The following is a 26150-nucleotide window of genomic DNA, read 5'->3' as shown; positions in this document are numbered from 1 at the left end:
ATGACAGCCCACGAAGGGCTCTGGTCAACAAGCTGGCTGCTGGCCTCACATCCACATGCATCAGCAGAGGTGAACGATAATCCAACTATGACGGATGTATTGTGTAGTTTGCATGATGATCCCCCTCACCCATTATAATTGACTCGTGGAACCGGAATTCATACCTATCATAGCTCCCCAAATTCATCACGATGCTGGGTGGACACCAGTCTCATACACTGGCCGAAATTTCATGAGAAAATTCCTTCCCCATGATAACTCGAACCAGCATGCAGTCTGTAATGAGAGTCCTAGGTAAGCTGCCTTGGACCACAAAACTACAGCACGGGACAATTTGTACCTATGACATTACAAAGGTATGACGACTTCAATATGAAAGTAAGTTCTTAATTCTAAATGTTGATCAAATAACAAAAGTTCAGAAACATAACAAAAACAAAGTATTTATACGATTTCCGACCAAGCAACAGAACAGTCCTCAATCACTTTCTGGTCATTATGTAATGAAATAGATGCTGCTTGTATGATGCAAGATCCAAAAGAAGCATAAGAAAATTTGTTAATTTCTTGCTAGCAACATTTCAGAAACAAAGTTCAATTTAATACCATAACAGACTGGTCTTGACCACACAGATCTTAGTGTGGCCTCCCCACATCCTGAAGCTCTGGTGATCATAATGCATGACTGCAGTAGTTTTACATGAGATAAATATTGTGATAGAACTACTTCATGTTTCAGTCATTGCTTGTCTGAAGAATCATTTCTAGAATGTGAGGTTGAACTAAGCTCAGTTTTATCTTCTTCAAGTGCCTGCTAGTTTAAAATATTCAAACTTCAATTACCCATGTCAGTTAAAAAAAAAATTAACACATATGTCACAACTGTAACATAATGAACACGTCAGGAGTAAAAAAATTGAATCTCAAAGAAAGAGAATCATCTGTTTGATCTTTATATGGAGGTATTAACACATTTCTGCAGTCAACGTAATTCCTTTAACTCCCAAATTTCAATGCTGATTACTTCTTCTATACTGTAATTTATATTTTCAAATTATTATAAAGAGCCCAATAATTATATAAAAATCTAATAATAAAGTGAACGTGATGCTAATTTGTTCAATACATTATGGCCAAATCACTTACAAAGTCTAATGTGATATATTAATAAATCATGAGATAGAGACAGTCATTTGAATTAAAAGAAAAAAATATTAGTAGACAATCAACTATGACTGTAATAATTATTTTATGTCACACAATCTATTACATTTGAGGTACAGAACTGGAAACAAAAGAAATATTTTCCTGCAATATAACTATTTTTTTATTTTTCCTTTAGATGTCCTTTTTCAAAATGCCATTAGGTCTAAAACCATTATGACAGATCAGTTAAAGTGAATCAAATCCATGAGGTCTCGTTATGAGAAAAGGTATTTTGAAGGTTGATGAACTCTACTGCAGTCCTTCAGTACTCTTCAGGATTGCTTTAGTCTGACGAAGAATACTATTAACTCGGTTGTTTTTTTGCAATGAAGACTATGGTGCCATAGATATAGTTTGAAAATGTTTATTTTAAAAATGTAGCGAACATGGATTTGGTCCACTTCAATTCCAAGATCTCAAATTATATATCAGTTTACTTTTCTTTGAATGCAAAGGGTAGGCCTACGTGAACTAATATATTTCTTGGGATGTAATTGTACAACTTTCCTTATATTCTGCTATGAGAAGATTTAAAGCACGTAACATCAGACACATATATACACACTTTCATACATTTAGATACATACTTCTTTTTATTATATTACAGTCCCTGCAAGTGACAATTTACGTAAAAGCACTGTCTCATTCTAACAATGGTCTTCTCAATAATAACTGAAGTCAACTCTTCCTCACAAGCATGTTTCTGTAACAGAAATCAGCAGAGCTGATTATAAAAGCTTTACTCATATTTAAAATATTTACAGTTGCACTGTAAGTTAGTTTAGTTTAACTTATAGGTTGAACATTATATTAATTACATCAAAATTCTAGAAAGAAGATGCACTTATACTTAACTGCTTTCTAATTGAAATATTAGATATACATATTCCACACTTTTAATTTTATTTCATGCTGTTATGCTGCACGAAACTATTAATTATATAGATTATGTGAGATGAGGCAATAGGACTATGTTGTTAGAAAGAGAAGTCGAAAACTGTCACAAGTCACTGGCATAGGCTGTAAACAATTGGAATGACTGCTAAATTGTTTGACGAACCTCATCCTGTTTTATTTAAAGACCTACAAAAATATATTATATTGTAACAGACCTTAATATATACACATAAATACACTAATGAGCCACACAAATTGTGTAGTTTGACAGTCTGTTAAGTTACCACAGTCATACTGAATATATTGTATACTAAAGAAACACATCACAGGGCAAAGTAAGGTAAAGTATATAACAAACACTCAAACATTTTCCAATGCTCTACGATAACATAAAACCCATCGACAGAGTTATGTAGTTAATACAGGACTTAAATTCCAAACTAACATTACAGACGAAAGTACATTGTAATTCCCAGTCAGTTTATTTGTTACACTGTTTTTCTCACCCAATTTATCTAAGAAAACTGTATTATGACTTTGAATAAGCTAAAAGGAGTAAAAAAAGTACATACTATTTACATTATGAAAAAAAAAAAATAGATGAAATAAGATAACACATCAGAATCCTTTCCGTCACTATGTGACAAAATATAGAAAGGATAAAAAAACAGGAGTAAGAAATCAGTCGTAACTATAAAGTATGTAATATTTTGGACTTCTTTGTGGATTCAGATCCTGCTGTCTGCGTAATGATAATCAACAACCAAGTTCTCTGAATCTAGAATGTTCATATGCGTCAAAAGTGACATGGTGTAGTGAGGGAGGTAGACGTATGATGAGTAAGCAACCAGGGCAATGATCAACACAATGATGCTATCTGTTTTGGAGTTAAGGAAAATACTAATTTCATAATAAAGCATATAATAATATGTATAAGATATATTAGTACCTTATTCTTTCTTCCAATTCATCAGCATGCTATAAACAGATATGTTTAGTGCGAAATTCAATTGCATTAAAAATGGCATATTCACGAAGAGTAATGTCATTATCACCATCACAATCAGAACAAAAAGTTTAGGCTGGACTGGACAATTGACGCTATATTCACCAGACGACCTATCTCATATTCGGCCAGCCTGTCTCCTCATTTTTAGCATACATAACAAAATCAGTTCCCCTTCAACAGTTCGATTTCACAGTACTATTGTTTATATGACAAGAAATTAATATAGTTGACTTCCGATAATTTGCGATTCTTCTTATTTTCTGGGAGGGGGAGGGAAGATTAGCAACATTGTCATATCCGTTTTTTTACTTGATTTACATTCTCTTCCTGCCACTTAAAGGCCCTGTCAACTTAAAAAATACACTTTTAGGTAGAAAATGATCGTGACAGAGTAGGTGTAGAGATTAGTTTCTGTGAAAACCAGAGCGTCGTAAGATTAATACAACGGCGACAATCCACAGTTAAAAATTCACGGAGTTATAGAAGTGACGTCACAACTCCACTTGGCGAGTATTCCAGCTGTGAGTAGCAGCAACTGGGCTTTACACGGTAAATGTAAGCTTCTTCCTGCATCAGTATCTTCCTATTATTAGTGTAGGTTTCTGGTGTCGTGTCTTATATGAAATAGTTATTTCCACGAATCGTGGCTGAAATCAGGCCGTATCAATTTGAGCCCAGGAAAGGTGAAATTGTAAACATAAGGGAAGAAACCAGTGAGAATACAAACCAACTAGGAACCACAGATTGGTGTTTCTGTGGTGAATGTGTTTCTTCAGCAATTCATCAAGAGTGTTTCTGTTGCTGAGAAAGTGCAATGATAAGATATGTAAAGGAAAGTGCTGAGTGTATTATGAACACAATTCATAATGCATTTCACGCTGTTGTACTAAACAGAGACATGTTGAATATTGCTAGGTAGGCATGTTATGATGGTGTGGACGGAGTCTAATTTTGAAAGAGAAGAGTTACAGGAGGTAAATAACAGGAACATATGCTATGTAACTTACAGTTTGTTTACTGGATTAATTTTTGGAGTCCACACCTGTGGAGTAATGGTTAGCGCGTCTGGCCGCAAAACCAAGTGGCCCAGGTTCGATTCCCGGCTGGGGCAAGTTACCTGGTTGAGTTTAGTTACAAACTGTTTTTAATTAAAGAAAAAAAATTCACCACAATTTATTATATTTTGCAACCAAAACTCAGAACATTAAAAAAATTATATTAATTTTTACATTTTTTTTTTTTTTACCAATTGTTCCTTTTATAAAGTTTTAATAATTTTACCTCCAATAAACATATTCTTGGTCATTTATATTTGTTTCAATGTTAGTGATAACTCGACCAGAAAAAAGTAATCAATTTCAAAAATCTATTACAAACTGCATTTTTTTTAAATAAATTCAAAGCTATAGCTGATAAATTTGTATCAATATACACATCGAAATTTTTATTGGATAAAAGGCAGTCAGAGAGAGTAAATATTCCCACACAATAAAAAATATAGTACACTTGTCTATTTTTAAATTGTTATATTTTGGTAAAACCGCTTCTCCTACGGAGTCAGTGCACTCGTCACTACTGCTACTAGTTGTTTCACAAAAGGACACATCCATATCATTTACTTCCTCATTTTCACAGTTCGAAATACCCCTGAAAATTTCACTCCCCAGCCCACACTGCACACAAAATCGTCTGGAGTGAAATATTCAGAACAAACGGCTGAAATCCGGGTGGGTTCGAAATTACGCCGATTTATTCGATTCACCCACACTTTGAATGTAATTGGTGATCTTTGGCAATTAAGAAACACATGAATACAATTTGTATGGGTGTTTAAACTGGCATCATCACTTGTTTGTTCTTGGATATCACTGGTCCGTGCTTCTTCGTTCACTGTCTCACAAAGTTCACTGCATGAACTTGTAAATTACTAGTCTATTGCTTGTTTTATAATCTTCTTCCTTATATATGCACCAGTTTTTCTCCGACTTTAATGACGTCCATTAATTTCATCCAGTTTCAATTTCTAAAAAAGGGATTGCACTTTTTTTTAAACCAGTCTACTTGTTTTGATATGCAGAAATTCATTTCTAAGCCGGGACGTAATTTCAAAATCGTCTGGAGTGAAGTATTCAGAACAAATGGCGGAATTCCAGGTGGGTTCGAAATTACGCCGATTTATTCGATTCACCCACGCTTTGAATGTAATCGGTGATCTTTGGTGATTAAGAAATACATGAATATCTGTGTTTGTAGTATTTGAACACCCAAAATCACAATGAGGCACTTTTGATAGAATAGCACACAAACTTATATACAAGATAATAAGACACTAGTTGCTTCACCATATGAAATGCTACTGAGTAAAGCTCTATGGAAGAATCGCAGTGAACTACCTGGAGTTGTGACATCACGACTAGCTGGTGTATCATTATACACGCAGTTTTGAGAGAATGGAGCATCGTAGAAACTTGCGGTTTTCACTGTTATCTCTAATCAAAACCTTTATTTTGACTACCGGTACCACTTTATTTTTAAGTTGACAGGGCCTTTAAGAAATCTACGATCTAAAATCAGAAAAAAAAAAAAAAATGAACAATCCTCAAAGAAACAAAAAGCGATGGCACTATTTTTCTTAAACTAAAGTGTCTTATGATATTTTGTAAAACTTATGCTTCTTGTTTTACGATTCTATCCCACTGCAGAGTACTATATAATATTGTTTCAAAATGTTTTGCACTTTTGACATATGCACTTGATTTTGAAGTGATTTTAGTAATTAAATCTGTCAGAGCAACTTTTACTGAACTTGAAATAGTACTAAAATATTTTGCGAATAATTCGCGATTTTCAATATTTTACATAAGTTCGTGCATTAATTAACGCGAATTATAGGGAACTGACTGTCCGAATCAGCTTACTTAATAACCCAAGGATGAAATCTAACCATTTTCCCCCCAGAGAGAGAAGGATTTCATTAAATCATCAGCCCTCTAGTGAGGGTGACCACAAGGATCCAGAATACAGAACAGTTATGTTTTTTAAGTCGATTAATTAAAAAAATACTAAATTTTGGATTTGGGATGCACTCGATGCCAAAATGTCATATTGATAAAATTACCTTTCTTGAAAATAAAGATGATATTGAATGATGTGTAAAGAAAAAAAAATGTTATGTTATGTTTTATTTAACGATGCTCGCAACTGCAGAGGTTATATCAGCGTCGCTGGATGTGCCGGAATTGTGTCCCGCAGGAGTTCTTTTACATGCCAGTAAATCTACTGACATGAGCCTGTCGCATTTAAGCACACTTAAATGCCATCGACCTGGCCCGGGATCGAACCCGCAACCTTGGGCATAGAAGGCCAGCGCTATATCAACTCGCCAACCAGGTCGACTATGTGTAAAGATTCCCTAAGAATTTGTAATAAGATGTTTTGTATTTGAAAGACTTGGAATTTTAATTTCACTAATAGTTGGTAGGTAGACTGTGGAAGGGAACAACTTGCTCCAAATAACATACCTTTGATGACCCACTGATTAACAGGTATATTATATTTAGAAGAGAGGAAAGGTAGGCATGGTTCATATATTTCTTGTTTTTCTTTGTTGACCTCGTCCGCTTGTGAGAGGTTTCTCTCAAAGTGGATGGTTGGATCTAATACCACGGCATTATCCTTAACCCTGTCGATGGCTATGATGTCAGCGCGCCTGTTGGAATCTGAGGCCAAAATGCAGTGAACCTCTTCATGAACCTCCCAACCAAGGTGTCTTAGGATTTCTATAATCCTTGTCCTCACTCTATGATGTCTGTTATTCCGTAGCAGCTCACTTTTCCTGCAGAATCCCAACACGTGACCAATAGTTTCTGTCTCGCAGCAGTCAGTATGCCTACGATGGGTTGTATTAAAGGGTCTGCCAGGAACGGATATTACAGGAATAATATTGCAAGAAAGCTTCACCGCATTGACGTATTCAGATGTTGAAAGAGGTTTTTTGCTGGACATCCATGAATTAGCTTTAGGGAACTCAGCATACATAATCACTCCTTTCCCTTTATGTGGCAGTTGACACCAAGCTTGGAAAGATCTCGTTCTTAGAATTTCTCTAAGTTTCCTCCCACTGGCTTTTGGAGGAAGAGACGATTTAGTAAAATTAAGTTTTCCAAGGGCCGCATTTTTCTCTTCAAGATTCCGTATATGATGTAAATGTGGATCATGAAGGGGCTAGTGAATTATGGTGATATTCTAGTTTGAAGGTTGAATTTTCTTTTGCTAACTTCGTTTCGAATTTTGATACTGAGAAATACTACAACTGGTAGTGATTTTCTAACTGTTATGTTGGCAGCAGAAACAGCTGTTGTAATGCAAATTGTGAAAATTCAAATTATTCTAGATTTCTGAGCTGATTACTGGCAGCTATTGAAATTCGAACGTATTTAGTAATTAATTAATATCAATATTATATATAATAGTTATTTTATGTGTTGCATTGTGGTTACAATTCAAGATTATAGTCAGATAAGTGTAAGTAAATATAACATATAGTGTGATACATGCACTTGGGTGATCGACAGAAAATGCGCACAAAGACAGCAATTATAACTAGAATAGCAAAATTATTAGGAGTAAGTACGTATTCTTAAGCATACATTTCAAAGTGGCATTCGGTTTTCGGAGTTTGTACTAATCATTTCACGTGATGAAACAAAATACATTTTTAGGTTACGTCTTGTGAATCATAAACTGTTTAGTCAAAGCAATAAATTTCATGTTGTCAGACAAAGTACATTTTAATATTAGATCATATCAATCTACTAATTTCCAACATAATGTGCAAGAGGTCCAGGTGGAAAATGTAGACCTAGGCCTACTCTTTAACAAATTATTGAACCATTTAGAAAACACCTCCCAACATAAAGATAAGATGTAGTAAATAAGCAGGACATAGTTACTGTTAATAGTATCGTATTATTATTATTATTATTATTATTATTATTGTACATGTCATTGTGATTTTACCCTCTTTGGTGATATCTGATATTAGTTGGCAACACTAAAGAAACAGCCAATTTAGCCTTTTAGGAACTGCTCTTACATGATCCTCACTATAGAATCTTGAATTCAGACATTGTATTTTCTGAGATTATAAAAGAAATGCCTTTTATGACCAATCCATAAAATTAAAGTTTTCCTTATTTTGAGTGAATAGAAAATTATTGCATTCATGTATATCTTTTGATGCTTCAAGAAAATAAATTATAGACAGGAATATATAGCAGGCTATAAAATTGAACTGCTGCAAAATGCGTAAAATGTAGAATGATAAAAGTATGTATCACCTTTCTGTCACCTATCATTTAAATTTATCATCATGCATATATTTTAATTACTACATATTAACAGCACAACTTTTTTTAAAATTTGAAATAAAGTTCAATAATTTTACACATTTACTACACAACATATAACTTACTATTTTACACAATACAAGCATATTGGATATATCAGTCAGGAAAAACTGAGATATTCAGAATAACAAGATGGCGTGTAGGCAACTGGAATATTTAATTGATGAAAGAGACCACAAAAGAAGATGTCCTAGGTGGATAAAAGAACGTGCTACATACTTTCAGGACTACAATGACACTGATTTTGAACACATTTTAGGTTACCTAAAACTTCAGTTTTGTCAGTCTTATCCATGATAGAACATAATCTGGAATTTACAACAGAAAGGTAAGATGAATGCTCTACAATACCTGTTGTTTATAGTTACACAATTTATTTATTTATTGTATATATGTATAAGTTAGCACTATAAACACACACATGCAAGCATATGCATACTAACGACAGTATTGATACACATCATGGTTGGCTATGTATCTTCCAATTTGTTCCTAAATTTAAGAAAATTAAAATTATATACGGAATTCTATCTATTATTCCCCCTTTAGGGGAGGGCACAGATTGAGACTGTCCTCGCACGCAGGCCACTTGGATGGGCCCATTGTACTATCTGGAATGAAATGATGTGAATGCCCTAAGACCCCCCACGTGCAGATCACGCTGTGTGTCACTTCCGAACTCTTCTACAGTTTACATCATCCCTTTATAATTCAGCGTAGGCCTCATCGCAGTCCCTCAACCCTGGTCCCACGAGTTACCATGAGCCCGGTGGAGTGCCCATGGTGCATAATGCTACCACCACCAACGATGATCACATATCCACGGGATTCAATCGATGGCAGCCTGCAGCTGATTCTGCATCGGAGCAAGTCTGAAACCTATGAATGAAATGGAGATGATGCATCACCATTATTAACAACTATAATATATAATGGTTCACTGTCACCATTGTATGGGTTTTTCAGTCCAACTGAAGGCCAAATAAGTTCTATTACCCTTTCAAGGACGGAGTCATTTGTAATAATCTTACTTGTGCCTCCATCTGTTTTCAATACTTTCATCTTGATTTCTGCTGATGCAAATGTGCTGGCAGAAGAAGAATCCGGGAACATAAGTAGTAATTTCAAGATTCATTCAAGGCATTTCAATTGGCGTCAATACACACCAAATATGCTTAAGAGTCCCAAGCATCCATCACTACAACCGACTGCGACTCCAAGCTGCAGTCACAGTCTAGTATATACAGTCACGAAGCTTGAGTTTGAGGGTGCTAGGAACAATTGACTGTGCCGGTACTTTTCCACATTGTCTGTAATGAGGCGATATTAGCGATCCTAGTGGTTAGCAACTGTCTATGGATGCATATTTACTACGTATTGAGCTTCGTGACTGTATACATATACTAGACTGTGCTGCAGTAGTGCCACTGGCAGGCTAATGTTCAAGTCGCAGATAACAGCTTCACTGAAGCTACAAGTGAAGTTGCTTGTGACAACTCGGCCAACATCAGTATTACAGTTCCAACTTTGACAAAAAAAATTTCATTACAAGGTGGACTATACGCAGAAGACCAAGGCTTAGCAAATCAGAAGAGCCCTTAGCAAAAATCCATATATTGAAGGCTGAGGTAATTATAAAGAGCTGAATAAGCAATAGCAGATGTGGATCCCTCGTTTGGTCTGATTGGTTGGTTTCTTCCCAGTCATGGGGTTTGATGCCGGGTCCTCGTCCTTGCCTCACTTTATCCACGTTTGCTCCGATTACCTGGTTAGGTTTTTGCCGAGGTTTTCCCCAACCATAAGGCAAATGCCAACTAATCTGTGGCAAATCCTCGGCCTCATCTCATCTCACTATCTCTCACCAAAAAATTGTAATGTTGTAAAATTTTGACTTGTTTCATATCTTAAAGCTTCAATGCTAATGTTAAGATCTATTGAATACAATAAATGAAATGAAATAGAAAAACAAGAACACTTCACTCTCTTCAACTGCAGAAGGAAAAATTAAAACCGGAAATTGAAAGAGTAAAACTTGAAAGAGAAAATGTACTCAAACACGAAAAATAAAAACTGAAATATTATTGAGCAGCAATTAAAATTGTTATAATGCATTGTGCTGATAATTATTATTAATTTAATTTTAATGCTTTCAGGATATATAAAAATAATTTAGCCATGTTGGTACATTTTAAAAATATTAATAAGTAATATGTAAGCAGTACATTTGTTTATAGAAACATAAAAAAGTAGATTATTTCCTCTGTTTTATAATATAACAACTTAAATGTGTAAGCAAAAATAAACAAACAACATTATGTAAGATCCTTTATTCATGCAAAATGCTGTGCTGCTACTGTGGTAGGAAACTTCTAAAGGAGATATGAACTATTGTTTGTCTCACTAGACTGTCACGGCGAGATATATTCTGTTGATCCAGTCATCCATCAATCTGTCCTTCTCCTAAGAGTTCAGCCCATGGTGCAGGTAACTGTAGATGTGGATTGTCCTGAGGTAATTCTTCTCCAGCCTGATGAAGAGTATTATGCAGTACCGCTGTAGCAGTTATCACAGCAAACATATGATCTAATGTCACAGTCATCCCAAAGCAAGACACGGAAATCTTTGCTTCCACAAGCCAAACGCTTACTCTATCACATTTCTTGATCTGATTTGTGATTCATTACAAAGATTCTCTGCCAGTGTATGAACCATATCCAGAAAAGGCTTAGATAAGATATACAGGGGTAGCCAGCAACTACTAGTAATACTGAATCCCTATAAATTCCCAGTTCGAACCTGCTCATTGTACATAATTATTGACAATGATACTATCATGACTACTGCGTGGCCATTTAACCACAGTTGTTGTTTTGTCAACTGTCTGAAGACAGGTTTGAACCTCATAAGTAACACCGATAAGACATCACTCATGAGGCAACTAGACCAGGAGATAATGGAGTAGGGTGGCCAGTTTCTTTCCTTCTCCAATGCATACATTGCCGATTAGCTACACATTCCACTAATCAGACTTCAGATGCATACAAAGAATTGTTCTTCCTCTAACATATCGTCAAGTGAGATGTACTGCTTGATAATAGATAGAGCCTATACATACCAGCCAGAACCTCAATCAGAGGTATATATAGCCACTATGTCATTAAATACCATATTAGCATTACATATTACTTGTACATTTAGCGAAAAATATGTCTTCCTGTTTTGGAGGAGCTCCACATTATTACCTCCTATTAGTATCCTAATATGAGTACAGTCTATTGCCCCTGTTACCTTTGGAAATCTGATGATGTTGTAAAAACTCATCTGTGTTTGGAGTACACACTGAGGTGTTTGCAGAAGATTAATATACCGTAATGTGGTCATTACACTGCTGACTTGATGCACAATTCGGGAAGCTGTAGACTGACTTACACCAGCATAATCTGCCAAGCTGAGCTGGTCACCACCAATAGCATAAAATCTTAGTCCGAGTAGCAGTTGATTTATGGCGGAGTTATGGAGGGGCATGTGGGGGGTACTGCCCCCCAAACTTGTCTGAACTCTTTTTCTTTCCATTAACGTTATAAAATATTGAATTCAAAAGATATTTCTTGTTTTTGTTTCTGATTAAGTTTCTGTGCTTAAATTTACGAATTAATGACTTCAGATCATGTGTTTGGACTGTAATATTTATTTTACATTTCTGAATGTATAAGAATTTCTATATCTCATTGAGGAATGGAAGCACTGAAATGTTACTCTTGTAACAGCTTATACTCATGTGTTAGAAGTCTATAGGTGTTCAGGCCGCCACTTGGAGAAATACGAATAACATACTGCAGAACAATGCAGAAAAAAGAAGTGATCCCAGTATAATGTGTAAACTTAATAACGAGAGATTAAGTAAAATAATTAGAATTTACATTTCATATGATATCTTCAGGAAGGTAAACTTCAGATAAAAAATGTTTCTGTTAGCACTGTTACGTAGTGTTATTGATGTATACATATTGTATAGTTTGACAACTTCAAGTGAAACCCCATAAAGCACGCCAACTTCTGGAATCTCTCTCTTTCTTTTTCTCTCTCCCTCGCTCCTCGTCATTCAGTCACCAATCACCATGTAAATATCTGAGAGGGTGTGTATGTGTGTGTGTGGGCATCACAACCAATAGAAGAACCACTCTCCAGTATTACCAAAATAACGGATTCTTCATTTTTGCCTCGACTGTCGGCTAGGAAGGTTCCATTATGCTAGCATTACAGGCAACTAGTCAACCTTTTAATGCTTTTGTTAGCAGGTTTGACAAACTGTGAGTGGACCTGCAAGTACATAGTGCATAGTGCTCTCTCCCTTCCCCCCCCCCCCGTGCTTTCTCACTTGCTCCTCCCCAAGACAGCCAGCGCTCAAGTAGTAACTCGGTCAGGGTTTCAGTTCGATTTGTCAATCTATATTTGTGTATGAGAGAGAAAAATAGGGAGATTGTTTTAAGTTATGCCCTATTATAATTTGCAGTAGACCTACAGTTCAAGCCCTATACAACTCGGTCCGAAACATCACGGATATGAATGTAACACTGTAAGAAATATGCCCCCTGAAAATACCTCTATTAAATTATCATATTCCAATATACTGTAGCACGGTCAAGCTATAACGGGGGGAGAAGGTAAATAATGTCCCTCATAACTTGTTATATCAGGATTCTATGGTTCTGCTTTGCCCCCCCCCCCCCCAAGGAAACTGTTCTCTCCTCCGCCTATGGATACAGCTAATTCTTAAAATGGGGAAAATGTAATTCTGTATATAGTCCACTGCTGTGGAGTAATGGTTTGCATATCTGACTGTGAAACGAGCAGGTCCAGGTTCAAATCTTGAGGTTCTTCCCGAGGTTTTCCCTTAACCAATTGAAGCAGAATTGCCAGATAACTTTCGGCATTGTGTCTCGGACTCATTTTGCTATCATAATTCCACTTCCCTCTTTCATCTTGCTCCAATGTAGAGTCGACTGCAGACTGCCGCAGGACTTTGATCCCATGGATATGTGGTCATTATTGTTGGTGTTAGCGCTATGCACCGTGGACTCTCCACAGTGCTTATGGTAACTTGTAGAACCGCAGTGAGGTCCACGCAGAATGGTAAAGAGATCATGTAGGCTGTAGGGAAATTCGGAGGCAAAGCATTGCGTGATCTACATGTGGAGAGTCTCAGATCATGTACACCATTCCATCCCAGGTAGTACAATAAGTCCACCCAAGCAGCCTGCATGTGAGGACAGTCCCAGGCTGAGTCCTCCCCTAAAGGGGAAATAACACAATTCCGCATAAATTTTAATTTTCTTAAATTTAGGAAAAAAAATTGAAAGATACATGGTCAACCATGATGCCTGTCAATACTGTCATCAGTATGCATGTACATACGAGTACATGCTCGCATGTGTGTGTGTGTGTGTGTGTGTGTGTGTGTTTATAGCGCTAACTTATACAGGTATACACAATAAATAGGGTAACTATAAACAGTAGATATTGTAGAGTATTCATCTCACTTATCTGTTGTAAATTTTAGATTATGTTCCATCATGGTTAAGACTGACAAAGCTGAAGTTTTAGATAACTAAAATGTATTACAAAATCAGTGTCATTCATGGTCCTGAAAGTATGCAGAGCATACTTTTATCATCTAAGACGTCTTTTTTGTACTCTCTTTCATCAATTAAATATTCCAGTTGCCTACACGCCATCTTGTTATTGTGATTATCTCAGTTTTTCCTATTTTATAGGTTAACTTATTTCCAGTAAAATTTTTAACCGAGTTAATCCCAATTAACCAACATAATTTTGTTAGTGAATATGTAGCTATTATCTAAGTTTTTCTTAGCTAAAAACCAGGATAAAATTTTTACAGACATTGGTGAATATGGGTCTTAGTGACAAAAGTGAACTCCATCTATAATCACTGCTCAATGATTTAACATTTATAAAAATTTCACTGTTTACATCTTTCGTTTCCTGAAAAATGAAAATTATTATTCAATAATAATTGTTTACTGAATGCAAGCTAGGGTTGCCAGATGTCCTGTATTGTAAGGGATGTCTCAAATTTGAGGCCTGAAAAACTTGTTCCATACGAAATCGTACTTAAGGACATGTCATAGATGACCAACGGTTTATTTATATCTATGACCAATGGTTTATTTATATCTCTTTTATTGCTTTCCCTGTTTGTACGGATATCACGTTGTAAAATTATGATAAACAGTCTTAAACTTCTACCTGTTCCTGTTTCAGTTAAAAGTATTTTGAATTATCCAATATGGAAAGAGAATTAAGAAATCTGTGATGCTAAAGGTTAGGCGCCCACTTACCGGAACAGTTCCGTATGGCACATTCGGATTTTTATTATTTGGATTATTTTAAATGGAGTATTGTCCACTTGGCTTTATCGCCTCTGTCCTTATGACTAGATTTTGATCAGAATTCTTGCCAGAGAATTCTAAACGGATTTCTGTATGGTCCAAGATCGAAATAGGAAATGTCATGGCAAATATATATCAATTGCAAGGCCTCCAATCGCGATAATATTGAAGGTATAATGAAATAGATGACGCGAAGCTTATTTTATTACATCCAACAGTACGAAGAGCCTTATAATTTATGAAATTAGAATTATAGCAATGTAACATGGAGAAAGAACATATGGGATGAGATTGGGAAAATACTAAATTAACCAGGTATCTATGTCCTTCATAGTTTAAGTTACAAAGCTATTCATTTTATTTCTAGGTTCAGTTCAGCACACTACAATGAAATAATGCGCTCTAGCAATAAATTACAACACTATTTGATGATTTATTCGGAAATGCGGACAAGTGAGCGATACTATAATAAAAATCCCAATGCAAAGAACGAATTTTTTCTGGTAAGTGAGTGCCTACCTTATCTCCGAGTGCAAAATATTATTAGTAGGCTATAACCTATAATCACAAATTTCGCGTGTGGAGTTGGGTTATTTTGAGACAGGAAAATTTGTTTCAGGTAGAGTTGGGGCTTCTTCAATTAGGAATAGATGTCTCGCATCATAAATTATAATATTCAAAATAACAAAAATCGAAAATATGTGGATTTGTGGCATTTTTCATTAGGTGTCTAGCAACATGAAGCAAAAAGAAAAGAAAAAAAATTCAACTTGGGGCGTTTCCATATTAGATGATTCAATTTTATTCCCAAGCAATAGCTGTGCATGATTACTGGTACATAATATGCTATTATTGTTGGATGGATTGTGTTTCGTATGTGTGAAGACGTGAAAAATGTTTCAAATCAAAACGAGTGTTTTTCACATGTATGAAACACAGAGAACTTGTTGCATTCAGAAAAATTGAACATTATTTATTTAATATTTGTATTTTCACAAACCTTCAATTATATCTTCCCAATCGGAATTCCAGGTATCATTAATGTGTCTTCTAAATTATAATAACAAAAATACATTAAGTTAATGGTTAGTAATTAATACAATGGCTTTAATGGTATAAGACTAAGGGTCATATTTACTAGTAATTAATACAACGGCTTTAATGGTATGAGACTAAGGGTCATATAGCCTATTCACTAATGTCGGTAAATTTTTTATCCTTGTTTTTAACTAAAAAAACTTAAATAACAGTTAGGCCCACATTTGTATTCACAAACAAAATTATTTCGATTTAAAACTTTAACGGAGAAAGACTGATTAAAAAAAAAAAAAAAAAAAAAAAAAAAAAAAAAAAAAAAAAAAAAAAACAAGATAATCAGAATAAAAATATGGCATGTAGGTGACAGGAATATTTAATTAATGAAAGAGAAAATGATAGCGAAGAGGAATATGACCAAGAGTGTATACGAAGACCTAGGTGGACAAAAGAATGTGCCACATACTTCAGTACTACGATTGCATTGATTAGGTTATCTAAAACCTCAGCTTAATCAGCGTTATCCATAATATGGAATTTAAAACATATAGGAGGTAAGATAAATATATGCTAGCTACACAATTTATTTAAGTTATTGTAGACATAAGTTATTACCATAAACATACACATAATTATATGTATCTGTGATGTTATGGCAGAAACTGACATATACAATTAATCTGGCAGATAATATTACTGTAATTTATTGTGTGTCCAATTCATGAAATGAGCAAGATTTCCTACAACTTTTATCCAGCTCATGAAATGAACAATTGGAGAGACCAGTTCACGGAAATGACCTAAAATTTGCACAATAATTCATATGAAATTGGAGTTTCACGATTTGGCGGAACATATGCACGAGGCCTATTCTCCACTTTTTATTGTATTTATCATTATTACTTTTTGTTACAAGCACGTACAATAATGCGAACAATCAAACCTGTACTTTCCACCAACCTTCACACGGGTTTTACAGAGGTGCCACTTTAATGTAGCATTCTGGCCGTTAACCTTTACGGATTATGTAAACACACTCTTTTTTATATACAAATACATTTTACAGTGTTAAAATCAATTCTTGGGGGAGGGGAGGGGGGAAGCTTCAGTATGTATACCATGCAAAATGTGAATGCATTATTTTACAGTATAATACTAATACTTTCAAACACAGAGCAAGTTCTGTATTTATTTCACTAATTACGACTAAAAAGAAACAATGTACGTGGGGCATCCATGTACGTGCTATTATCACTGCTGTTCATACAAAAGGATACTCAGTAACTTCTTTTCCCAAGGTTCGAAGACATATAAACAAGTTACCAGTTCGTACTGTAGATACCAATACGACAATATTTTCATTAGTTTGTCCAACATCTTGCTGTCACCAACTTTTCAGCAGATATAAAATTTCAATTTTTACGACAACTTCCACTGTACACTCACAGTTTCACGCCGTAATTGACCACCTTAACTATGCGCTGTGGTCGCCAGTGTTGCCAACTCAGAATTTCATTTACCGCTGCACAAGCTTAAAAAAACCGCTAAACTGTAGTTAAATAACTCCAGATTTTTCTTAACATATCACTTCCAAATTTGAAATACAAACTGTTGCCAACTCAGAATTCATTTATCGCTGCACAAATTAGAGATTCTAACCTTAACAAATCAATACATATACTCTACAATAAATTTCCTCTTATGTAATAAAGAAAATTTTCCAACTAACTCAGCCATACATAGTATAAATACCCGCAGAAGGAATGATTTTCATACGCCATCATCAAATTTATCATGCTTTCAAAGGGGAGTACGTCACATGGCGATAAAAATGTTCAATAGTCTTCCTGAAGACATTAAGAATCATAGCCAAAACCCTGCATTATTTAAGGCAAAACTAAAAAATTACTTAATATCTCACACTTTCTATTCTGTAGATGAATTCTTGACATTTCACAGTACTATGTAAATATTATAATACTATTAAATGGTAAACATATTACATTGTATAAAATATTATTGTTATTAAGGTATTAATTCTGTACATATTTCATATTTGCATTTTATTGTTAAACGTAAGAATTGGATATGTTCTTTATTCTATGCTATAAAGCAAATGTAAGGATATTGTGGAACGAATAAATCTATCTATCTATCTATCTATCTATCTATCTATCTATCTATCTATCTATCTATCTATCTATCTATCTATCTATCTATCTATCTATCTATCTATCTATCTATCTATCTATCTATCTATCTATCTATCTATCTATCTATCTATCTATCTATCTATCTATCTATCTATCTTAAAAAAAACCGCTAAACTGTAGTTAAATAACTCCAGATTTTTCTTAACATATCACTTCCAAATTTGAAATACAAACTATACAGCACAGTCTAATATATACAGTCGCGCAACTTCAACACTTTTTTTGCCAACATTCACGACACTAGCGATCAAGCGGCAGGCAAGGCACTGGTCATAGGGTTGATACAGCCAGCACGTGCTTTAAAGGTATGCGAGATGTCATAATAACGTTTTAATCATGCAATGTGTGCAATGACGAAAATTGCAGTAACAACAAGTTTAAATCTCCGAATTTGTCGTTCTTCAGATTCCCTAAAGACCAAGAGAAAATCATAACTCAGTCATAACCAATAATCCACGTTGTAGGTAGCCTACGTATTGTGTTCTATGAAACATTTATTACTTATCAGTTACCTATTTGTATGTCAGGAAGGACAGTTTAAATAAAAACAAAGTAAATACCTGTTACAGTATATTATTATTATTTTTTTTTTTTTTTTTGCAGAGATCATATGTGTAAATGTGTAACCATTCCGATTTTGGATAATGTATCTACAGTTTTTAACGCAAGTAATTCCATAATTTTTGTATTCGTGTTTTTTTCTTTATATTTTTCAAAAGTTGAATGTTATATAGCATTCAAGTAGATATCATGGTGTTAATTTTGCAAGAATTCATGGAGTATAGTAATCCTTTTGCAAAATATTCACTTCTTGAATAAATCCAGACTGTGTCGATAAATTTCTGATGTGTTGGTGTAGATTCATGTGGCAGATGTATTAAGTTCTCAAGAAATAAAAGTCTTTTTAAATTTAATATAAAAAGCAATCTTTTCTATAATAATTTGCATGACTGTTATTGGTGTTGATTTTACATTCCCAGTGATTATTTGAGCCGTTCAGTGCAGAAGTGGTGTAAGTCAAAATCAGGTACCGGTAATGAGGTTTAAAGTAAAAATTCTGTGAAATGCAGTGCAAAGTAGCAATTAATATATCCTTCGTGCTATTCACTGACTCAGTAGTTTAAATACATTCAATATTAACTGCCACTTTGCGGTGTATTTTACAGAATGTTTACTTTAACTACTCATTACCCATTTTTGACTTACACCACTTCTGCTCTGAAAATAAAATTAGGCCTACATTTTCTGAGTTAATTGAAGTTACAATTTTTTCAACAAAATTGTGTGTTCATTTATTTCTCACCTACTTAATAATAACAGTAAATACATGTAAATTACATATTATATAGGCAGGGTAAGTTAAAATTAAGCTTATGTGTGAAAACTGGAAATGTAATGTAAAATGCGGTAAACTTTCCATAAAAATTTAAACCATAATATTAGCACTATTAGCGACTCAAAATAATAATAAAAAAATTGAAAAATAATGAACTTCATAAATCAATGTCTGTCAAATTAAGGTTTAAATCTTCCCCTTTTTTTATTTTTAAGTTTACCTCAGCGGCCGAGTTTACCCCAATTTGCGGTATGGAAAGTAGTTAATTTCTCAGGAAATAGGGAGAGGAGTTCACCACGCAATGTACCCTACGAGATATGCCCTACAATTTTGACTCTTCTCACAGGAAATACAAAGTTCCAATGATTCATAAATATATTTAGGAATGAATTGAATTAACCGTCCACGTACAAACAATTATATTATTTCAAACCATGATACGTGATCAGGGCCATGATTCAGTTGTAAGGAGCAGAAAGAGTTACGTTTATTCCCAGCTTCTGAAACTTTTAGATTAACCGCGTGTGAAATTCTTCCAGGATTCTAAAGTAGAATTAATTAGAACCATATACACTTATTGTATAGCATAAAAATATAAAATAAATTACGCAAAACCCGTTTTCTGATGTGTTATCATATGTCGTGTGCACACTTTTAACTTGCCTGCCGCTAGAGGGCTACTGTCGCGCCAGCTGTCAAATGTTGGCATATTTTATACGTATGAGTTGCGTGACTGTATCTATTAGACTGTGCTATACAGTTTTAGAAACTAGAGAATTTTATATAGGCCTACATGTAGAATAAGTTATGGAAAATATGTATCATTCTGTAGGCTATGCGAAATTGTTTTCATCCTCGTACAGGAGGGATGAACAGCCCTGAAACTCACGAGACGATTCTCCTCCATTACCAGACTTGTATGCAGCCATTTTTAGTGGGTTATTTTACGACGCTGTATCAACATATTAAATTATTTAGCACCTAAATGAAATGAAGTTGATAATGTCGATGAAAGAAGACCGGAGTCCAGCACCGATAATTACTCAGCATTTTCTCATATTGAGTTGCAGAAAAAAATCCCAGAAAAACCTCAACAGGTAACTTGTCTCGATCGGAATTCGAACCCGGGCTCGGGTTTTATGGTCAGACCAGCTAACCGTTACTCCACAGCTATGGACGCAGTCATTGTACCTAAACAGAAGAAATCATACTCATGTCGTGTTTCTTATGAAAATATTTTTGTGATAAGATATTGTTTTTAAATAATAATAATAATAATAATAATAATAATAATAATAATAATAATAATAATAATAATAATAATAATAATAATAATATCCTAAAGTGGAAGTCACCGGTAGTTCACTTTCAGCAATTGAAACGAATTAGAGGGAACGCTATCTGAAGGAAAAACACGGAACTGGAAACAAGAGTAGAAAAGTGGGTGAAAAAACATTTCTGACGCCTGTAAATAAATCCAGTTTAGTTTGTAATTATGTTAAACATGTTCCTACTCAGTGATAAGTGACCCCAGAGTACCAAATTCCGTGTTTCCCGTGAAGAAAAAATGATTTATGATTGCGGTACAAATTAGGAACCTACCAGTCCAAATTGAGAAACTATAGTCCCGACGCTGTTATTTGCGACGTGACTCCGCCTCTTTGCTTACGTATTAGAAAGTGAAGGCTCTATAAAGTCTAGGTAGGTAGTATCGTTCGCCATTTTCGTTCTTACGTTGCTGAGCTACCATACGAGGAATCTATTTGCCACACCGTTAAACATTATTATGTCGTAGCTCCTATGATAATAAATCAAACGCAATGTAATTCAGCAAATAATTGAGCGGCAAATAACGTCTTCGTGTGCTTTCTGCGAACGCCAACGAAAGAGCTAAAATGGCGGGCGATTATATTAAGTATTTATCGAGCCTTAAGAAATGAATCAGCGAATCACAAGACGCACACGTTTAAATGTAGCCGAACTGCAACGCGATTGGCTGCCGGAAATTAGAGCGACGGGACTATAGTTTCCTTATTTGTTCCGTTTGCAGAGTTGGACAAAAGTCAAACGGTAACATTTGTATTTCTAAATAAATAAAGTTTTAAAATTTCTTTATAATGCAAACACGTTAATGAATAAGATTACATCATTACAAATTTAATTTATTACATATTGTCGTGCGCCGGTCTCCGTTGACGTCCCTCTTCTTACTGTAGTTCCAGGTGTAGAGAGGGGAAACGGGGGTGACGGGACAAGGTGGACCCAAGGTTGTGGGGGGGGGGGTTGTTGAAGGAACGATACTAAGCAATTGCCGTGCGCGGTCTCCGTTGACGTCCCCTGCTTGCTGTGGTCATAAATGTAGAGGGGAAACGGGAGTGACGGGACAAGATGGGCCGAAGTGTTTGTTGGGGAGATGTTGCGATGTTGAAAGGAAAAACTCTGGTTACAGATACAGATATTTATTTCAATAATTAATTCCTCCCCTGGGTCGTGAGTAGGGGAAACGGGAGTGTCGTTTGAGAATATCTCGAATATTGAAATATTTGTTCCTTTGACTCTGATTGAGACTATTTGAAGATGTGACGAAGCTAGGACGAAAGACGATTATAAAAAGTGAGGAGTGATTTAACTGTTTATTGTTCCGTTTTACAATGGCTCCGATTGTTGAGGGGGGGATGAGACGGGAGGGCTTGGGGAGAAACGAGACGATTGCAGAAGTGAGTGTGGGGAAAGAAAAAAAGAAGGGGCTAGACGAGTTTAACGAAAGAGAAGAAAAGAGAGGGGAAACGGAAGTGCCTGGAGAGAGGTGAAACAAAACTTGCTCGAAAAAAGGGGCGACTAGGGCGTGTAAGAGGGAGTTTCGAACTAGGGACTTTCACCTATCGAGCTTGCAAACATGGCCCGCGACTCCGACCGATGAAGAGAGGCAGTTATCGAGCTCGCTAACTGGCCCGTGGCTCCGACCACTGCAGGGGGGGGGGTAGGATTATTGGAGACCCTGGACAGAAAACGACCGTTTTCCTGGGGAGGGTGTCGAGCAAAGCGAAGAAAATGGCAAGATGACTGTGGAAAACTATGATAGCTGGGATGAGCAGTAAGAAGCTAGAGAGGTGAGAGAGGTTGTGACTATGACGGGGAAGCGGAGACAGAACCGGAGGTGCGTTTCTGTTCCGTGAGGGAATATCAGCTGTAAAAACTACGTCCGATGGAATAGTCACACTCTCAGGCAGAGAAAATGTTCGTGGCCGAGAAAGCGTGGTAACAGTTCTCCGACCGACGAATAAATAACTCTACGGCGCTTTGGCCTCGTCTTATATACACACTCGGGATGCGCGCCATTTCTCCCCTCCTTGGCATGGCTTGGAGCGTTATGACGCCATTGACGTCACAAATTCCCGCCACAACATTGTGTCTTCTAGCGGGACCCTCTCTCTCTCTCTTGGCTTGGTCACGTGGTCAGGAGACCCCTCAGCGCCGTGAGCAAGTTGCTACGGGCAGGGGTGTGGGTAGGCATCTGGGTTCTGATACGAGGGGAAAAAAACAAGTCTCGTATTCTGAAGGAATGTGTTTTCTAGCGAGTCCATCTCTATCCTGGCTTGGCCACGTGGTCAGGAGACCTTTCGGCGCCGTGAGCTAGTTACTGGGAGCAGGGGTGTGGGTGGGCATCTGGCTCTTAATACGAGGGGAGAACAGCAGCAGCTCTCGTCTTCTGAAGGAACACGCAGGCAGTAATGTAAACTTTACAACAATATCCTAGTGAATAAAAAAATAAAATATGAAAAGTGATCCAATTTAGGCAACCTTCCCCTATTACAGGAAGCGTGGATAGAGCCTATCCACTCTGCATACCTATTTCATTAGTTTAGGTGGTTGAGAATATAGCCTAATGATGTTGAAACAAAGATTTTGCTTTTAGTGTATGTCGATCATAAAAAACATTAATAAGTTGTCTCTCTTCAACAATAAGAATATTTTATTAAAGCAAATTACAATATCTCTTCGAGGTATTCAATACAGTTCTTCATACAATATTTAACAATTTTCTCAAATGCTACACAGCTATAGAATTATTGTACTTAATCTCTCATTGTAGATACGACTAAGTTTACATGTTTAGCCTGTCTCTATGTGAACAGTATTTTGGACCCGTAAGTGTGAGAACAAATTTCCTCTTAGTATTATTGATTTTCATGGTAACTGAGTGGAAGAATGTGAAAATAATTAATCAGATATCATAAAACATAATGAATTATCAATCATCAAGAAATCTACAATTCTACATTCTGGAGTAGTCTGGGAATATTGGAGAATTTCATTTCGTATTTTGTAGACCTAAGTCTACTATATTTTGACAACATGCAGGTAGGCTACAGATCTGAGTTAAGAATAGGCCTACTCGTAGACGACATTCTTGTTCGCTTACAAATCCTTTAAGTTCAATCACTCTTTTAGACTGTTAATACAATTCGAAATGCATTTCCACTAGGCCTATTTCAGTTCCACTGATTAAAACTTGAATTATTTCCCTTTTCTTTCAAGTATTTTACAAGGAATTAAAAAAAAAAAAGTAAAATGTAGAGTAGGCCTAATATTTTGTTTTTAAATCAATGTTTTAGGTATCTAAACAATAATCACAATTATAAACTGAAATCCACTTTTCACTTCTAATTTCGTCATTCATTATTGCAACATGAACGAATAAGAACTCTTGTAAAATGATCATATATAATGGTAATGATGATTCAGCATTAAAGGTATTGAATAAAAGTAGCTATTTGCAAGGCACGATACTAATTTTAATAAATAATGTAGAAAATATTTAAATCGTTACGTAGGCTATAGACCTACGAACTCTATTCATGTTATAATGGTAATGCTGAGAAAAAAATAGAACTGTTGAAGAGAGCAGAGGAGCGAGAAAGTAAGACACATACGCCCTTAAGCAGAAAACTTTTACACACTTACGTGGCAATTTGAAAGAAAGCAACATCGCTTTCAAGATAACATTCCTGCTGCCCTTTAATGATGTGGTGTGCGCTGGACCTTATCAGTTTCACGACTAGTTTCAAGGGTACATCAATTTCAGACATTTATTTTTATGAAGGCTGACACATTCTTCCTACAATGAAGAAAGAGTTCACAAATTACATTTCCTTCCCTTGAAATAAAATTGGAATAAATGAAAGGAAAACAATTCATGTTTTATTTATGGAAAGAAAATTCCTGATACTATGTATTTTTAGTACTGCAGCTGATACTCAGGTGTCATGCAAGGAGAATAGACAGTCTCTGAGGAGTCTGCATGCTGCCAATACATTGGTGGTGGCTCTTCCTTGAACGCCGAAGCTGCTAACTCATTCTGAGTGCAGTCCACTGCCGTCAAACCAAACTGTGGATGAGGGGAAGTCATGGGCATGATGTTGTATTCGCTGGATCCCGGGTACGCAACAGAGCTTGGCATTTGATATGCCGATGGCAGGGCCTCGATGTGAGGATAGTAGTACGAGTCCCTGCCCATATCGGGCCACGCGATCACGCTGTGCTGCTGACCAGGGAATCGGGAACTGCTGCAAGACTCTACTGAAAGGTCAGGCCCTATTTCCAGCAGGGCCTGCAGGTGACGGATGTACCGGATGGCCAGCCTGCAGAAAAATACAACAGACAAATTATATTTGTCACGGGTTATCTAATCCTGGTTATTACGGATTACACGATGGTAGGGCGTCAGAGTACGATTGATTGATCTAGTGTTTTGGAAATGTTTAAAATTCTTTCAGAGTTCGAAACAATCACTGATTATTAAGTTTAATTGATTTCAGTTTTCGAAACAATCACAATGACTTGAATATACTAGTAGGCCTAATTATTAATAGGTTTAAGTAATTTGAGTTTTCCAAACAATAACGATATGAATTTTCATAGTGATTTTTCATGGCTCTTTTAATATATTCTCTCTTTGACTTCAGTTTTAAATTTCTCAGCTTGAATATTGGAAAGTTGCTTCGAGATTTTTGCTTAGCGTACATCTTCCTCTCTAACAAAAGATGTACGTCATCCTTTATTATTTGCAGATGGCACAAGAATAGACTTAGTAATTACAGCCAATAACTCCAACACAGTCCAGTCTTTTCCTCATAATATGTGATTGGTTCTCAGCCAATAAATTAATATTAAATTGTAAGAAAACTAGCATAATCCAATTTAAATCATGCCCAAATTCAACCTCGCAAATTTCAAGCGCAATAATTAACAACAGGTCCCTAATAGAAAGAACAACAACCAAATTTCTTTTTTCTTACAAATCGATAGAATGTTAAATTGGAAAAATCATATTAAAGAAATTACTCTCAAACTAAATTTAGCATATGATGAAAGATGAGTGGAACGGAGAAAAATTCTCTTCGGCACCGGGATTTCAACCCGGGTTTTCAGCTCTACGTGCTGACGCTTTATCCACTAAGCCACACCGGATTCCCATCCCGATGGGATTGAATCCTCTCAGTTTAAGTTCCACCTCTTGGGTGCACTCTAAGTGGCCTACCCTCATGCACTGCGTCATAGATGTATGACAGTGGCACAATGTCTACACATGTGCAGAGGTGCAGTCGTTATGAGTGACTAAGGGGCCGGGATCCG

General features: G+C 35.8%; 1 protein-coding gene and 1 long non-coding RNA gene across 3 annotated transcripts in view; both read right to left on the bottom strand.

Annotated features, from left to right (window-relative positions):
- Positions 1-1230: 1230 nt before the first annotated feature.
- Positions 1231-17435, bottom strand: LOC138700330 (uncharacterized). The gene is made up of 2 exons (XR_011332329.1): positions 17243-17435; positions 1231-2980 (listed from the first exon to the last, which is right to left on the bottom strand). It is a non-coding gene; the product is annotated as an uncharacterized lncRNA (long non-coding RNA).
- Positions 17436-23469: 6034 nt separating this feature from the next.
- sage (salivary gland-expressed bHLH) overlaps positions 23470-26150 on the bottom strand; it is a 64344-nt gene continuing 61663 nt past the window's right edge. For both annotated transcript variants that reach the window (XM_069826865.1, XM_069826874.1), the window contains exon 4: positions 23470-25156. In XM_069826865.1, coding sequence (XP_069682966.1) covers positions 24754-25156 — 403 coding nt within the window. In that variant the 3' untranslated portion in view covers positions 23470-24753. The remainder of the gene's footprint in view (positions 25157-26150) is intronic.

Source organism: Periplaneta americana, chromosome 1, assembly GCF_040183065.1.
Source record: "Periplaneta americana isolate PAMFEO1 chromosome 1, P.americana_PAMFEO1_priV1, whole genome shotgun sequence".
Classification (NCBI taxonomy): Eukaryota; Metazoa; Arthropoda; class Insecta; order Blattodea; family Blattidae; genus Periplaneta; species Periplaneta americana.
Note: the sequence above shows the minus strand (reverse complement) of the source record. Positions and strands in the feature narration are given on the sequence as shown.